The sequence below is a fragment of the Notothenia rossii genome (genome assembly GCF_949606895.1).
Source record: "Notothenia rossii genome assembly, contig: scaffold_378, whole genome shotgun sequence".
Taxonomy (NCBI): domain Eukaryota; kingdom Metazoa; phylum Chordata; class Actinopteri; order Perciformes; family Nototheniidae; genus Notothenia; species Notothenia rossii.
The window spans coordinates 1-17,956 of record NW_027639634.1 but is presented as its reverse complement, the minus strand read 5'-3'; the positions used below and the strand labels follow the sequence as shown (position 1 = coordinate 17,956).

The window sequence follows — 17,956 nt, the reverse complement described above, 5'->3', positions numbered from 1 at the left end:
GTTTCCTGATAATGAAAACCTGTGATAACAGTTCCTTTGTTGCGCCCGCTGATAAGCCCTGCAAAGCCTGGATCATTGTTCTCCATTAATTAGTGTGTACCCTTGCCAGCACTTGATGGCTGATGGCTTTGCGGCGGGGGACCGAACTTAAAGTCACCTTACAAACAAGCAGAAAATCAGCTGATTGGGAGTCACGCTGCTGAAATGCAGGATATAACTGCCTTTGGATGATATTCTGAACGACGTTTGTGTCACTTATTGATGCATTCTGACTTTGTTTTGAATACTTGTACATGTTATACTTAAAGGGTTTATTCCTACTCAGCTATATTTTACTATATTTTGTAATGTTATTTTTTATGTATGCACCATCACATCAAGTCAAATTCCTCGTACGTGTTAACTGGTAATACATCTGTTTCTGATTCTATTCCTAATTACCCGAAATAAACCAACGAGTAAGAAACACAATAAAACACAAGTCCAACTTTTCCATTACACTTTAGTGAAATCACACAAATATACAAACTCAGCAGAAGGCAATGGCAATGGTATAAAAACTGACACAGGCTATTACATGAAGAAGATTCATCCTCATCATCATTACATTTTTAACTCAGCAAAAATAAAAAAATAAAAAACAAGGCAATGGCAAATGGTATCAAAAATGGGCCCTGACTACATCCTGGAAAGCGCTGCATCAAGGCGATGTGTGTTTCTGCGTTTTTCAGCTTTCTTCCAGGCAGCATGAATGAAACGGCGGCGCGACGGGAAGCGGATCGTGACGTCATGAAGTCGAGATGTTTTTTTATAATACATGAACATTCACGATTTGACGATAAACGTTCCTGCCGCGCCGCCTAAATGAACAATCCCTTCCTGAACTAAGACACAAGATCCAGTGTGAGCGGTGCTTCTCGGCTAGCTAACCCAAAACTAAAAACGTAACGTAGACGTGGGAGTTTGGCGACATTTAAAACCCGGTACTTTGTTCAGAAAAGTGCTTTACGGATAAAGTTAATTTGAACGTAGAGGATCCGGATCCTGCTGCAGCGGAGAAGCACCGGCTGAGAATAATAATCATAATGACAGTAATAATAATTATATTATGGTACAATAAAACCATCCGACTCCCCGTTTCAGCTCCGTGGGGAGTCCAGTGATTTTGCTGTTGCTATGATACAATGACGCCCGCTGTGATTGGCTGTCGGCTCGACTCGTCTGTCAGTCAACCAATCGTGTGTCAGGAGTCTGCAGAGCTGGGAGGGGCTTAATGAAGGGGGCGGAGTCAGTCAAATCCCATAGATTTCCAATGGGAGATCAGATTGATTTTTTAACGGGTAGTCATCTTAGTCTAAATGTAATAACTGAAGCTCCGTCTGACTAAACATGTTCTGACCACTAATCCACAAAGCATTGAGTTGAATCTCCCATTGGTGTACAATTAAACGATCCTGATTTCCCATGAAATCAAGGAGAGAGTCTTTGATTTCCAGAGGGATAAAACTGTGACCTTCAGATACATGGTGGTTGTACAAGACTCCCGTAAATGCAAATACCAATTATTTAAAATGAAGGATTACTTAAAGGTTAAAACCATCCCAATGTGAGGAAATTATTTTATAGCTAGGATCACATAAATGTTCAATTTATTTTCCAATGAGAGATATTTTTTAATGGATATAAGATGTTGTTTACAAACTGCTCAATGGAAGTCAATGGGAGGTTGTTTTTGTTCCATTAGGAAGAAGCCCCCATTGATTATAAAAGCGAGTTGCACTATTCTTAATTTGTTGATGAAGGGACATTTATGGAGATATGATTGGGTTTGAAATGGGAAAATCCTTAAAATCCACTTCATAGCATCGATCTTATCCAATGGGAGCCCACTTAAAGTCAATGGCACCATTGGATTAATTGGAGATTCCTAAAATTCAAAATGTATCAATTAAGAGTATTTTGGGTTTTCTGTTAAAATAAAAATGTGTCACCTACATCAACTTAAATGTTTTTCCAATGGGAGATTAGAAAAAAGCTTTTTTTAAACCAATGGGAGATGAGTTTAGCTCGATTGATTTTCGATGGGAGAACCATATTTCCCGCTCCCCTCTCTGCTTATTCACTCCTGAAACATCGTCTGGATTGGAAGTCAGAGTCGTCGTAAGATTTAAACAAATCCTCCGATGGATGATTCTCATTAATCAAACTGATTTGACTCCTAAATGATTGGAAAAAGGGATGGATTTGAACATGGAAAGGATGGGAAACGACCAGATTAAAGCTCTACTTCGGATTGTTTTTGAATCTGGTTTCTATTCAAATGTTTTCCAGAGCCAGAACAGACGCAAAAAAGTGAACACACACATTTTTTGTATCACTCTTCTTATCACTATCAATGTAACTCACATAGAAAGACCTAAATTAGGGTTTGTGTTTACAATTTAGCGTGAAAACCAAAACTAGTCGATTTAAAATGACACTTCTGAACAACAGGATAGTGTTACAGAGTTGGTGGTCATTTCCCAGCCTACACACGGACGTATTATAACATGAAGTGTGTTCAAATGTGTGTGTGTTTATGCAGTAAAAGTATGACATCGAGCTTTTCTCTCTCTTTAACGCTGTACAAGCTAATAAACATCCTCCCACAATAAATATAACTCATCGTAAAAAATAAATTAAAAGAAAATAATCAATAAATATCTCATCGCTGGAGAACGTTAAAAACTCTGATCCGTGTGTGTGTGTGTGTGTGTGGACAGATGGATGGACACTGCGTCTAAAACGAGGTATCAATCCAATTTTTTTGTTTGCTGTTCCAGGAATTACCCCCGGCCCTCCATCCGGCCTTCAGTCTCAGTTACCTCCTCCCAACTGTGTGTGTGTGTGTGTGTGTGTGTGTGTGTGTGTTCAAAGGATGGATATGATTTTAAAATGTGTGTATGTGTATAGAGACCACACACACACACACACACACACACACACACACACACACACACACACACACACACACACACACACACACACACACACACACACACACACACACACACACACACACACACACACACACACACACACACACACACACACACACACACACACACACACACACACACACACACACACACACACACACACACACACACACACACACACACACACACACACACACACACACACACACACACACACACACACACACACACACACACACACACACACACACACAGCTTGCTACCACAGTGGATCCAAACATCGATTTGTTCCGGACGAATTTAAAGTGTATTACGGAGGTTTCCTTTCTCTGGTATCAGGATGGAGATCAGAGCGAACCGAAAACATTTCAGTTTCTCAGATTTCACAACATTTGTTACCGAGAAACAGTTTAAACGGCCACTGATTTACAGATATACTGTAAGAGAAATATGGACTGGAGCTGTGTATAGTGGAAAAGATTAAGCTACTAATGCGGATATGACCTGAGTACTTTTGAAGACACCTTAATTTGAAAAAAAGGTTACAAACAAAACAATCCTAAATGTTGTTTGAACGCAATTCGCTGCAAGAAATCTTAATACAACTGTGAACATATTTCAACCAGGAAGTATCTGATCAAAAACAAGTGAGTGGATGTTGATTTTTTTCGATGATGCCTTTTCTTTACCGAATGATATCAATGATAAAAAGTCTAATGTTTATGCTCTTATAAGTTGGCAGCTCTCTCTACATTTTGGCGGTAGCAAGAACACATTAGGGTTTGAAAATGTGGATCAATAGCAGCAGCTCTCTGAACATAACTTCTGGCCACTGCTGCCGTTTAAGAAGTGAATCCTGCACCACCGTTTTGCTTCTTTAAACCTGTCTGATATGTTTTGAAGTCATTAGAAAGACATTCTTTAAAGGATATTCTGAGTTGATCTGACTGAGACGTTTGCTGTAGAGACTTCTTTCTGCAGATCTCTCCCCGTTTCTCCTTCCTCCCTTTCTCTCCTCCCTCCTTTCCGAGACCTTTTCCTTTCTCGGCCGGTTTTGATGGATGACGTTGCCTCAGTCTTTCTCCCCCCTGATCAGTATTCTCCCTCTCTCCTGCTCTCAGTATTCACACTGCATCTCGTCCTCCTCCTTCCTCTCACTTTAGCATGCCAAAAGAGAACCTGACCTCCTCTTTTCATCCTGATCCTCCCGTGTTATACTCCAATATTTATTTCTCCTCTCTGCAATTGATCTGTTTTAGCTCCCCTGCTTCACCTTTCGGCCCTTCTTCTTCTTCCTCTCCTCTCTGCATTGAAATAGTAATTATTTATTTTCCACGCTCGTCTTCCTCACTTCTCAGCATGCAGCAGGCGTTTCCTATGCATCCTCCCTTTTCTTTACGTTTTCCTCTTGGGATTTTCTCTCGTTTCTCGTCCTGCATGCTGACTCCCCTAAACTCACATCTCGTCCTATACAGAGAAAAAAAAGGTAATCTTTTTATCAAAATGGCGCCGAGAACATAATCCAAAACGTGTTTGGCGACTTTGGGTTTAAAGGGCGATCTGACATTTTTAATTTAAAACCATTTTTTAAAAAGGACACCGAAGATCCCATCTGAGATTTGGAAAGCTTTGAAGATACCGATCGTCCGATTGAAACGGTGCGACTGTAAAGAAAACTATTTTTAATTGAGCTGCAGATACCATCAGTGATTTAACGGTTGAGTTTCCACTGTAGCAGGATCACACACACACACACACACACACACACACACACACACACACACACACACACACACACACACACACACACACACACACACACACACACACACACACACACACACACACACACACACACACACACACACACACACACACACACACACACACACACAGTGAACAGTGGTATTGGTATGGTAGTGGCTTCCCTCCCTGTTCTATAATTAATCATCTTTAAAAGGCAGTCTTATTTTTCAGGACCCTTCCTCCATAATCCTTCTCTTCTTCTTCATTCGGGTCGTTTTGGCCCCAAAATGTTCAAACGACAGTGAAACAACAGCAAGAAAATGAAAATCAAAGGTGCTTTGTAGCTTTATGGCGTCGCAGAGAGCCAAAAGACAGACGCTGTGGTGGAACATTTTCACACATCAACCAACGAGTCCGATGGTGCTTTTAACGCCTTCACTAGAGATGGTTCACATTTCTTCAGAGGAGGTCATGTGGTGACAAACATTAAGTAATTCATGTGGAAATATTCATGGATTGGCAAACCATGCACAAAGATTGGTCAATTATTCAATGATTTCTGTTTGCACTTCCCACAGATTCTCATTTTTGAACCAAACGTTTGGATTATTCTGAAATGAAATCAAAGAGAAGGCTTTATCATTTCAAGAAATGTACTGGTAGCCCGCCTCGTTGCACATGACATATTGCCTTGACATTTGAATCCGATGCTGCATAATGTTACGTGAATAAAATGTATTTAAAGAAACCTTTTGGGCGACTCAAACTGCCCTGTCGAGCAGAAACTAGTTTTTTTCTCAAAAAGGTAAATTATCATTGTTAAACTTTACTTTTGACAAATGTTGACCCCAAAATAAAACCCTGAGCAATAAATATAAGTTGTGTGAAGCGAAAATGTTCTACCACAGATACACAAGGTTGAAGGGGGGTAAGGGGTGCAGCGTTGCCAGGTTTGAAAGTCCGCTATCCAACAATCCAACCATCCTTCAGTCGGAGAATAAGAGCGTTTTACACTGTCGTCAGTTTTTTGCGTTACGTATAATCCAACCTCCGTATGACGAGCATCAAGATGGTTGAACTGAGGTACAATTCCCTCATCTGCAGAAAACATTTGCAAGTTTTAAGGTAAACATTTGTAGGATTGGCAGACAGTGTGAAAGCGCCCTCATTCGCCTCTAGGACAGGGGTGTCAAACTGAATGTATTCGCGGGCCACATCAGAATTATGGTTGCACTCAAAGGGCCGGTTAGGACTATATAAATATATAAAATATATAAAATAATGTATTATATAATACATAACTTCCTGTGCATTGAATTATTATCGGATAGGGTAATAACTTAATAATTAACTACGTCTGAAAGCAGAAGTCTAGGGCAAATAATTGCAAGTCTCTTCAGTGAGCATGTCACAAAACAAGATGCATTGTGGGACATGTAGGCCACTTTATGGGCAACGTGCTCCTGTGAAGTGGCATGTAACCATATAATAAACGTATTATATTCTTTGCATGCGGGCCATATTAAATTAAGTCTCGGGCCGGATTTGGCCCCCGGGCCTTGAGTTTGACACCCCTGCTCTAGGATGTACAAGAAATCGTCAAAACAAAGACTTCGTTATAGGCGACACATGCAACGTCAAACCCCACCAAAACCTCCAAACTAACCCTCCATCCAACACTGCTCTGTTCGGTTCAAACAAACATCCCATTTGGTAAAAGAAAGTGTCCAAGTTGTTCTTCCAACGTTGACATTCAGAGCAGATATTCAGTTCCTTCAAGTTCAGTCCGGTAACAATCCAGTTTGATTCTGTTCAGTCCGGTTTGAAGGCATAAAGATGGACTTAGTTTGATCCATTGTTCCGTCTCCTGGCTGTCTCTCTTCCTCCAGACTCTGATGTAGCATAATGTTCAGCTTTATACAAGTTCAGCTCCTTAAAATCCATACTGTCAAATCCACAAAGTTCTTATTACATGTTAACATTTCAATATTTCTTTTTTTTCCTTTCTTTTTGTATTCTTTTTTAACTTTTATACTTTATCATCATTATTATTATTATTATCATCTTTCTTTTTTTGTTTTTGTTTACAATTATGGCCACAAGTCTTCAAAGTTCTTGAGTTACGGTCCGGGTTAAAACTCCAGGTTGTTTTTGATCCGGGTTTGGTCCAAGTCCGGTCCAGTTCTGACGTGATCCGGTCCGGTCTTTACATGGCACTGGGCTTGTAGCTCTGCACAGTATTTCCCCCTGGGCACGGTTAGCATGGCGCTGTAAAGCATGGCTGTATGTGGGTGTATGTGCAAGGTCCGACAATAAAGCGTTCTGCACCAACCAGCGTCAAAGTGTACCGACTGGTGCTGAATCCAGAACCCAAATATCCAGGTTGTTCTGGTCCTGAAAAAATGTCGGTCAGTCAGAAGTTCTTCTGTTTTAGCGAAGAATTAGCGAGTCAACCTGCTTATTTACAGACCTTGCCTGTGTGCCTGTGCTGGAATGTATTCAAAACGTAATTCTGGATTAATTTCTTATATATTCACTTTTCATGATTCTGGCGAATTCCACAGTCTTGATTGGTCGGGCAGTACATTACTAAAGAGTCTTCGTGGCCAATAGGATGACCAGAGGCCAGCATCACTGACCAATGACGGAGAGGGGTTGGAAGGGGGAAGAGAAATTAAAAAGTGGGGTGATAGAGGGAACTAGTCAGAATGGAGGGAGAAGGGAAGATAGAGAAGAAGACAAAACGAAGAAAGGGTAAAGTACTAAGAGTTGAGGATGAAGGAAAGGAAAAGGAAAGGGACGGGATTATGGACACAGGTACTGGCGGTCGGTAGGCATTGGGCTCAGTGTGCTGTGGTAAAGAGTGATTGTCCAGAGAAAACATCGGGTGGTTATACAGCAACTTCGAAACTCCTAGATCCTGGCGAGGCTTGGCCGAACAGTCCAAGGTCAAGTCAAAGTGTCCCGGCTCCTTGGTTCCTTATCTCCAAAGATGAATTCCTGTTATTTTGCACCGTGAATTCACATCTTTGGAGACGACGCAGTTTTTCCAAGGTAAACTCAAGTTATCAGTAATAGGGACATCAGTTTATTTGCTTCCTTCCCCTTCGTTAAAGCTCGAAACAACAAGTTTGACTTTGACGATTCCTTCCTTGACGGTTGATCAGATTCCTACCATTCAAGGCTAAGGATTCACGACATCAGTAACGAGGCTTCGGACTTCTGCGGTGAGCCTTGACTTGACCTTTTGACATTTAGCCCGGATTCGTCTGGACTACGATGAGGCTTTTGCGATTTTACCATGACCCCTTGACCATCAGCCTAGTTTCCTGATCCTTTGGACCAGAACAAGCTTTGAAGGTGAAGTCCAGAAACTTGACTAGACCTATTGCTTTTCAACTTAGCATCTAGAATTTTCCCAACCAGGCTGGGAATCCTGATGTCAGGTCGATAAGTCCTCATGTCACATCCGTTGTTTGGTGAAACCTAACTTAGTCTTTAGCTTAGTTTCCATGTCTTTCCACAGCCAGGCCCCTTTTGCTTTGATCCCTGCTTACAACCTGCAGTTCATTTAAATTGAAAATCCAAACCGACAGGTGCATCTTGCATCGTTTTTGACCCAAAATGACTCCATTCCACGTTGAAGTCACGTTGTAAATGTATCCAAATCGGTTTGGACACTGATCTTTCAACCCCAAAACCCACCGAACGGAGATAGTTGGGGTCCCAGCCATCCAGGTAATCAGTCTTCAAATCAATCAATCAATCAATCGAGAAATAAATTGCTGATGGATTGATTGCTCAAGGGCCGAAGCTGTGGCCCTCAGTTCGGTCCGACACTGAGCAGTTCAGCTGACTGTTTAGACAGTTCAGAAAAACAAAATGTCTTCACTTCCCCCTCCTCCATTCTTCTTCCCCACCCCCCAATCCTTCCATCAGTCCTTCAGTCCATTCTCTCCTCTCAGCTGCTCCCAGACATCAGGTTGATGGCTTGCTCCAGTTTGTGCCTCAGTTTGTGTTTGCGACAGTACCCGTCCCGATCCAACGCTGTCAGGATCTGCAGAGACAGAGAAAAGACAAAGCAGATTAAACAAGGACCTACAATTATTATAAGGACTTCACCAAATATGTCTCTAACATCACTGATTAAATCTGGTTCTTTTGAATAAAAAAACCACTATTGACGCTAAGATTTCTTCAAGATTCTCTAGACCATTTAAGTTGGTCTGAAGTGTTTTAACTCCACAATCTAGTATCAAATCACTTTGTAATTCGACCAGGGTGTTACCAAGAAACGTACCAGGTACTATTCAGAACATTTGCTAATAAAAACCAAAAAACGAGTCGAGCCATGTCGTCTGATTCAGTTTAAATGCAGCATTACCATCTAACATGTACTCATGACGCTGATGCCTAACATTGTTAATGACATAAAGAAAGAAGTAAAAGCCCCCCCCTCACCTCTTCCTTGTACTTGTTGATGTAGAAGTAGAGCTCACTGAGTGCGCTCAGTGTGTTGAACTCGGTGCCGTGCAGACGGGACTGCTCCACCAGGTAGGCGTCCATGTCCTGATCACTGATGCTGGGCATCTTCGCAATATCCCTGTAGTACCTGCAGGACACACACATGGAGGTCAATAACTTTAAACTTGTTTCTAATTATGTCAACAAGCTAACGCGTTTCTTTTGTTTATCTTCCCAGAGAATTACCCAAGACTCCAGTACTGAATTTGTAAACATTTTAAAAGTATTTCTGCCCTAACAGGCAATTGCATTATAAGTTGTCAACACTAATTAATATGATTAATTTCATTTATGTGTCTAAAAAGTTGTTTCATCAACTAGTTAGCAGGTCAGCTACCTCTTCATGTAGCTCCTTATTTAGCATGTTAGCTGAGATTGCACTCAGTTTTGTACTTGTTTATTGTTTGTGTTTATGTAACAGCTTGATGACGGTTAGATCTCTTGCTGTTGTTGTAGCTTAGGTAATTAGCACGTAAGCTAAGTATCCATCTGGTTCCTGTTGTTTGGTTAGCATGCTAGCTGCCTCTGCATTCAATTCTTCTGGAGTTATTAACTAGTTAGCATAAAAGCTTCCTTTGTATCCAGTTCTTATGTGTGCATTACAATTATTTTAGCTGTTTACGTTGGTCAGCTTTCTTTCCACCGAACATTTGTAGAATTCTTCACTGGTTAGCATATTAGCTGCCTATCCATGCCTTTATTACATTGTATATTACAGAATATTAGCTGGTTATCATGCTAGCTACCTCCGCATTCATTTCCTGTGGAGTTATTAACTAGTTAGCATGAAAGCTACCTTTGCATCCAGTTGTTATGTGTGTATTACAATTGTTTTGCTGTTTACCATTAGCTACCTCTCCATGCTATATTTACATTGTGTATAATAGTTAATTATCTCATTGCTAGCTACCTCTCCACCCAGCTCTTGTAGTTGGGGATGTCTTTAGCGTAAAGCAGCTTGTTGGATGGAGAGTCTTTTCCGAGCCGGTGTTCGGACGTCGAGCAGGAGTCCATGAAGGTCTGGGCGACGACCGACAGACAGGCGTCCGTGATGCTGCTCTTATGGATGTCGAACACAAACTGAGGGTTCTTTATCACGTTCACCCAGAACCTGAGAGGAAGGCTACAGAGACAAAGATAACATTGTTTAAATCTTTTGGTGCTTTTGTCAACATCTTGTAAGAAAACTGTTGGGAAAACACTGAACGTCCTCTTCCAATCTGAGAGTCACATGATAACAGAGGTATCCCAGCTGTAGCTGTGAACATGACAGGATGTGTGATTACCTAGAAGAGCATCAGGACTGTTTGAGGCATATGATAGCTATGTGATTAACTTGATGATTCAGCCTCTATGGAGAGAGACATGTGACAAGCATGATCATTTCTGACCTGGAGCTAATCTGAAGTAAACATTGAATACTGCTTTCTATTCCTCCATCTTGTGACTGTGTGACTCCCTCTCTTGGATATCAGCATGTGAAGGACACTGTTCAGGAACTAGTTGATGCTCTGTATGTGATGACTACTTCCATTCTGGAGAGGATCACAGATACATGGATCCTGAGATCGAAGCTCAAGCCGGGGACCAGTGAGATTTTTTTAACAAAAACCTTTTACTGTTTTTTTAATTTCCTCTCACCAGTTGCTCTTCCAGGTGTGTCGGACGTCCGGGTCGGTGATCTGTCGTTTGTCCGCCTGCTCGTCCAGGAAGTCGAACATATATTTGATAGCCAATGGGAGAGCAGATCCCCGGTGGGCGGTGCTGAACACCGTCTCAAACAGGTCGTCCACAAACTTCTGCAGCGTCCCCTGGTGGTGGGAGGACCAAAGCACCAGAGTTAATATTTAAACAGGCACATTTCAATTGACTAAATATACCAATTACTGAAATAATAACTAAATAAAGCCTCCATGGTGGCAACTTCCGTGAATTGTAATATCTTTGAAGTTCTTTTCATCTTGTTAACATTTTAATATATGCAATGCTTTTGACCAAATATCTGCAGGACTAATAATATGATACCTTGTGTTTACTAATTATTAGCTATTGTTAGCATAATGGCTATACAGACGTTAGCAGTAGCTTGGTAACATCTATGTGAAAAATACGTGTGATATTTTAACATCAGGAACTCAAGTTGTTTTGGTATTTTTCCATTATTTCACTTCTTGTCTTTGTATGTTGATTAAGAATTTTGTTCCCTTTCAACAATGCTACAACAACATGTATTTACGTTAAGATATAATACAAATCCAAGCTATATAACAAAACAGTGCACGAGTAAAACATGTCAATACAATTGAACAATTGTTAGAAATAATTAAATGAAATACTGCAGTACATGAAAACTGTGGCAGGCATATTACATCCATCGCACCGCTTCTTAAATGTCTTCCCTTTGTCTCTGTTTTTTATTGAGTTAACAGTCAACAGGAAATTAGGAAACAGAAAGAGAGAGAAATGTGAATTTGCTTCAACATCATGATGTATTGCTGTGTTTCATTACCTTGGTAGCCAGCAGTCTGGTCAGGTAGATCTCAGAAACCATCTTGCTGCCTCGGTCTCCTTCCCTCTGATCGCTGTGCTCGTGATTCTTCACCAGGTGCCACAGTTTAGTCCCTGAAAATACATAAAACAAACACTTTACAGAAAACTGTATAAAGTACGGCTCAATAATACTAATGACACACAAAGCCTCTTGCATGGTTACAGTGAAGTGTGCGTTGAAATGCTGCGTTCACACCGGACGCGATGCGACGTTTGGGGGCGGCGCGATTACACGTAAAGTCAATGCAGAGAGGCGGACAGACGCAAATTCTCTCCGACGGCGCGCATGAAGCGGTTGATGCGAATGCCGCGGCGCGTTTGATTGAGGTGATTGGAGGGGGCCGCGACAACCGCTCGAGTTCAATTTTTTCAATTCAAGCGTCAAATTCCCGTGACGCGATCTCGCGGTAGCCAATCAGCGGTGAGGATCTCAGCCTGCCCTCACTGAAGTTGAACCAGAAAAACCAAAACATCAGCCGTTAGCTGCTAGCCCTCAGAGCTCACAGCTCCTCATATCTGTTCAGAAACTAGACAGAAGTTAAACAAGTACAAACCACAGACTGTCTGTGTCATGGAGAATACAGTCACCGGTTTATTTATGTCTGTAGGCCGTTGTTGTGAGTGTGGACGGTCGGAGCATATACTGCGTTAGCTTAGCCGATCTCCATTCAGACAACACGCATTTTAAAAGGTGTTTCGCCTGCCGTCCGTCTGCAGACTTGTCAAAGCATTAATTCATGGTTGTTACTAACCGGTATCAGTATGTTTTTACTAACCGGTATCATTTTGAAACATGTATTACAATTAAATCACGGTCAAATATGTTCATCTTGTTGTAGTTGTAGCCCCCTAGCCAGCGCGTCTTGTTTGAATGATACGAGTAAACACAGCTGACAGCCGCGGTGAAACTCGATCGATTATAGCGAAGCGAATATTCGCATTGCGTCCGGTGTGAACGCAGCATAACTGTATCATTATATATAAAGTATATTGTAGTAACTAGCCAACAGTTTAAAAGGCTAAGGTGGAGATGCATGCCCATGTCTCTGTCAGATGCCAAAACACATTTGAAAGACTGAAGAGGATTAGGGCCTAGTGTGATTTTTTGTATAGATCTGACCAAAGGCGAATCATTATCTTTTTAGTTGAACTAAATAAGTCAGAATTCCCAGAAAAAACTTTGAATTCTTAGATTTTAGTCAGAATTCTAATGAGAAAAAGCATTCTCACAATTCCTTTTCCATAGTTCTTAATAATGTTTTGCGATTTTTTTTCAAAGTTAAGTTTATTTAAAGGGCGTCGACACAGGAATACCAAGTGGAGGGCATTGATTAGTTTTTGTACATTCGATCAAGTATGCACTCTTGCATGTAAATGGAAACAGTCCTTTTCTTTAGCCAGCTTACTAGGGATATTGTGTTCTTCACAGAGTATACTGTTCATTTAAACCCAGTCAATGTCACGCCCTTCACTAATACACCTTGCTGCTGCAGTACCTGTCTCCTGGTCCGGGGTGATCATCGGCGCTCTGGATCTCAGACTGTCAGGACTGCTGGATGTTCGAAGTAACGACTCTGCAGAAACAAAGAGATACAATTATCCATCAGTAATCCTCTTTCAGATACTGTGTGTGTGTGTGTGTGTGTGTGTGTGTGTGTGTGTGTGTGTGTGTGTGTGTGTGTGTGTGTGTGTGTGTGTGTGTGTGTGTGTGTGTGTGTGTGTGTGTGTGTGTGTGTGTGTGTGTGTGTGTGTGTGTGTGTGTGTGTGTGTGTGCGTGTGCACGCTGTACCGTATCTGCTCAGGGATCTGGTGAAGGTGAAGGAGTTGGCGATGTTGTACGCAGAAACCTGCTTCTGGACCAGCGCCACCAGGGAGCCGTCTGTAACCTACGGCAACACACAGCAACGCATCAGTCAATCAGCCAATCACAGTGTCAATCAGCTGACTAATTATCCATTCAGTCCGCTAACTCGGTCGATTGGTATCTCGCCCTGGATCTGGACGCTCTCTCCACATGTCAGCGCTGATATAGAGCCAGGACTCACTCAGAGAGCTTCGTCTCTATTCAGTGGGGAAATATTCAGGTTTTAAAGCTTTTAATCTGCTCCTAAACCGACATTTATATACAGGGTTTGACAATAATGCTGACTGAGTTAAAGCAGACATTCCCTATGGAGGAAATGTAAATCCGGAGACACAAGGACCAGGTTTCTACTGCACTTTAATCACTCTGGGAAGTTCTGTCGTACGATAAAAAAGTGGAAAATGATTATACATGATGATAACACATTTACGGGCAAAAAGTATGGCCCCGCCCACTTTTGGGGGAAAACAACGCTGTCATTTGAATGGTGGTCAATACAAATTCTGAAGTTTTTGCCAATCCAATCAGAAATGTAAGAAAATATTTGGATCTTCAAAGAGCCCAATGGCCAGACAGGCAAACAATTACATTAAATCATTGGAAATCGACGATCGGGCTCGATATATGGTTAAATATAGCAGTAGGCGATCGATGTCCATAGATGAGAATAACATCGTCCCTTTACGGCCCCGCCCACTTTTGGGGGAAACCAACGCTGTCATTAGAACGGCGATCGAGCCTGAAGCCACAGAGATCTTCTGTTACTGTCCTTTCTTCTTAGAGGAAGTACAGAAACACGTAACTCTGGATTTGTTTTAATGTCTGAGGTGCAATAAACGAGACAGCAGCTTTTTGGCATGATACAACTATTATGTTCCGCCTCGCTCATGAGAGTAACACCTGGCGAAATTTACACCCTCGTCTACTGCTATACTTAACCATATATCGAGCCCGATTGTCGATTTCAAATGATTTAATGTAATTGTTTGCCTGTCTGGCCATCGTGACCGGGCTCTTTGAAGATCAGAAAATCTACGGTTTTCTTAAATTTCCGATCAAATTGGCAAAAACGTCAGAATGTGTATTGACCGCCATTCAAATGACAGCGTTGTTTTCCCCCAAAAGTGGGCGGGGCCGTAGATTTCGCCCGGAAGTGACGTGGGTGTTCTCTCATCTATAGTTATAATATTTATTCATATTTTATTCATAATTAATTAAGAACATGTTTCCATTGAAATATATTTTTCAGAAAAAAACTATGAAATATGAAATGTTTCCAAATCAATGCATTCATAATTACAATATAGCAAACACATATTCATAATTAAATAATCGTTTTGATTTGCTTTTATTTTCATTATTGGTTCATTTATGATTTTTTCTTCGAACAATTGTTTTTTTATGTATCTTTTAAGACCTTTGTTAATTTATTTTATTTGTATTCTTTGTAAAAGAGGTCTTCACATAAATGTATTTTCAATATTCAGAGACTCGACAAAATGTAAGATAATTGAATGAAACCTGATATATTCTATTTTAACTGCAGACAGAAGAAGAATATGTAATGCCTGTACGAAGAGAAGTTTGCATTAAGGGCAACATGTAATATAGCCCTGCATAGCATTCATGTTTCATGTTTGACCTTTCAACTCCCTTTCCTTTAATCTCAAATTGTCAGTCCTATTAAAACTCCTTCAGATATCCCAGCATGCAAAGCTGAGGGAGCAGATTTGAATCTCTGATAGTTTTAAATATCTGCGAGGCATTTAAATGATTAAACCCAGCATTTAAGTTATATAACCAAAGTTTACTCTTTCAAAACTAATTTAATGCTCTTTCCTTACAGACTTGACACTTCTTTGAGACTTCTCAAATGTATTCTGTAAACCTCTCTGGTACTGTGATACGTGTGTGTGTGTGTGTGTGTGTGTGTGTGTGTGTGTGTGTGTGTGTGTGTGTGTGTGTGTGTGTGTGTGTGTGTGTGTGTGTACCTGGTAGTGTGCCAGTGTGTTCAGCCTCTTCCAGTCGCTCTCGATCTTGGTGGTCACGTCTTCGTCCTGCAGGATGATCCTGGTCAGCCGGCCCTGACGCCACTCTGACAACAAGAACACAGAAATACGTCACGTGATTTAATATATTCAGTTTTTATATTCAATGCACGAGAAGTACGAGACAACAAAATGTCACCTAGCATCCAAGCACAACTGCAAAACAGAAGTAAACAGTTCAGCGTAATGTACAGAATAAAGAGTTAGAGGTAGATATGTGAGAAGGAATGCATAATGAACATTGCATTTAAATATGATACCACTTAGCATATGTGGTATCCCTTTTATATCAATCCATTTTATTTCTATAGCACATTTAAAAACAACAGAGTTGAAGAAATTGCTGTACATCAACAACTGTATAAAAACATAGCATAAATACATAAAGAACAGACAGGACATGAAACAAATGTACACGAGACAATGAAACCAGATCAGAAGAGACTGAGAAACTCTCCTACATGACGTACAAACTATACAAAACACTAGTAAGATACAAACCCAGGCAGAGTTGGAGCAAGTCTAACCTGGAGGGGCAAGTCTAACCTGGAGGGGCAAGTCTAACCTGGAGGGGCAAGTCTAACCTGGAAGGGCAAATGTAACCTGGAGGGGTAAGTCTAACCTGGAGGGGCAAGTCTAACCTGGAGGGGTAAGTCTAACCTGGAGGGGCAAGTCTAACCTGGAGGGGTAAGTCTAACCTGGAGGGGCACGTCTAACCTGGAAGGGCAAGTCTAACCTGGAGGGGCAAGTCTAACCTGGAGGGGTAAGTCTAACCTGGAGGGGCACGTCTAACCTGGAGGGGCAAGTCTAACCTGGAGGGGCAAGTCTAACCTGGAGGGGCAAGTCTAACCTGGAGGGGCAAGTCTAACCTGGAGGGGCAAGTCTAACCTGGAGGGGCAAGTCTAACCTGGAAGGGTAAGTCTAACCTGGAAGGGTAAGTCTAACCTGGAGGGGCAAGTCTAACCTGGAGGGGCAAGTGTAACCTGGAGGGGCAAGTGTAACCTGGAGGGGTAAGTCTAACCTGGAGGGGTAAGTCTAACCTGGAAGGGCAAGTCTAACCTGGAGGGGCAAGTCTAACCTGGAGGAGCAAGTCTAACCTGGAGGGGCAAGTCTAACCTGGAAGGGCAATTCTAACCTGGAGGGGCAAGTCTAACCTGGAGGAGCAAGTCTAACCTGGAAGGGCAAGTCTAACCTGGAAGGGCAAGTCTAACCTGGAGGGGCAAGTCTAACCTGGAGGGGCAAGTCTAACCTGGAGGGGCAAGTCTAACATGGAAGGGCAATTCGTTCCATACTGTTGGAGCTGCAACAGCAAAGGCTCTGTCTCCTCGCTGCTTCAACCTCGATTTTGGGACTACCAGATGGAGTCTGTCAGCCGACCTCAGTGAGCGTGTTGGTCCGTACGGTTTTAAAAGATCTGCCAGGTACGGTGGGGCTAAACCGCTTAGGGCTTTGTATGCGAGCAGTAACATTTTAAATTGGATTGTAAAACTGACTAGTGGCCAGTGTAACGAGGCGAGTACAGGCGTAATATGTTCACGCCTGCCTGTCCTTGTAAGGAGGCGTGCAGCAGCATTCTGGACCAGCAGGCGTGACAGGGAAGCCTTGGTTACTCCAATATACAGAGCATTGCAGTAATACAGTTTAGTGGATATAAAAAATGTATTACTTTCTCAAAGTCATTAAAAGAAAGGAAAGCCTTGACCTTTGCTAAAAGTCTGAGCTGAAAGAAGCTGGACTTTACCACAGAATTGATCTGTTTGTCTAGTTTGAAATCACGATCAATCCGTACACCCAGGTTTGTGACAATGGGTTTCACATATGGGACAAGAGAATCCAGCACAGGTGGGGCATTGGGGCCACCACTGGGTCCACATATTATCACCTCGGTCTTTTTCTCATACGGTATAGTTTGTTTGTGTTTCCTATCAACTCTAGATATTTAATTAGTACTGTCACAGTGTGTCTATATGAACAGGTTTTATTGAATGTTTGACCTCCTGTGCAAAGCCTAGTCAACATAGGAACACACATCAAAGATTCACACTGCTGCACTGGGTTGTGTGTTCCTTCATTACGTATAATAGGGCCCCCTTTATTTCATATTCAAAGCGCAGCAGATGCTTTAACATCTCGTTGTGTGTGTGTGTGTGTGTGTGTGTGTGTGTGTGTGTGTGTGTGTGTGTGTGTGTGTGTGTGCATGCGTGTGTGTTACCGAGGTCCATGTCGTCGGCCTGCGGTCTCTGAGA

General features: G+C 41.8%; 1 protein-coding gene across 1 annotated transcript; it reads right to left on the bottom strand.

The window, feature by feature from the left end:
* Positions 1-3,104: 3,104 nt before the first annotated feature.
* On the bottom strand, positions 3,105-17,950 carry LOC307027579 (plexin A3-like). The gene is made up of 9 exons (XM_079695851.1): positions 17,923-17,950; positions 15,654-15,757; positions 13,588-13,684; positions 13,295-13,372; positions 11,758-11,870; positions 10,890-11,059; positions 10,159-10,371; positions 9,186-9,336; positions 3,105-8,781 (listed from the first exon to the last, which is right to left on the bottom strand). The coding sequence occupies exons 1-9, from the start codon at positions 17,930-17,932 to the stop codon at positions 8,686-8,688; spliced, it is 1,032 nt and encodes a 343-aa protein (XP_079551977.1). The 5' UTR covers positions 17,933-17,950; the 3' UTR covers positions 3,105-8,685.
* Positions 17,951-17,956: the final 6 nt, after the last annotated feature.

Coding starts and splice junctions, on each gene's coding strand:
- LOC307027579 (XM_079695851.1), bottom strand. Junction 13,685..15,653: donor ACACACTGGCACACTACCAG/GTACACACACAC, acceptor GTGTTGCCGTAG/GTTACAGACGGCTCCCTGGT. Junction 9,337..10,158: donor TACAAGAGCTGGGTGGAGAG/GTAGCTAGCAAT, acceptor TGTGTCCTGCAG/GTACTACAGGGATATTGCGA.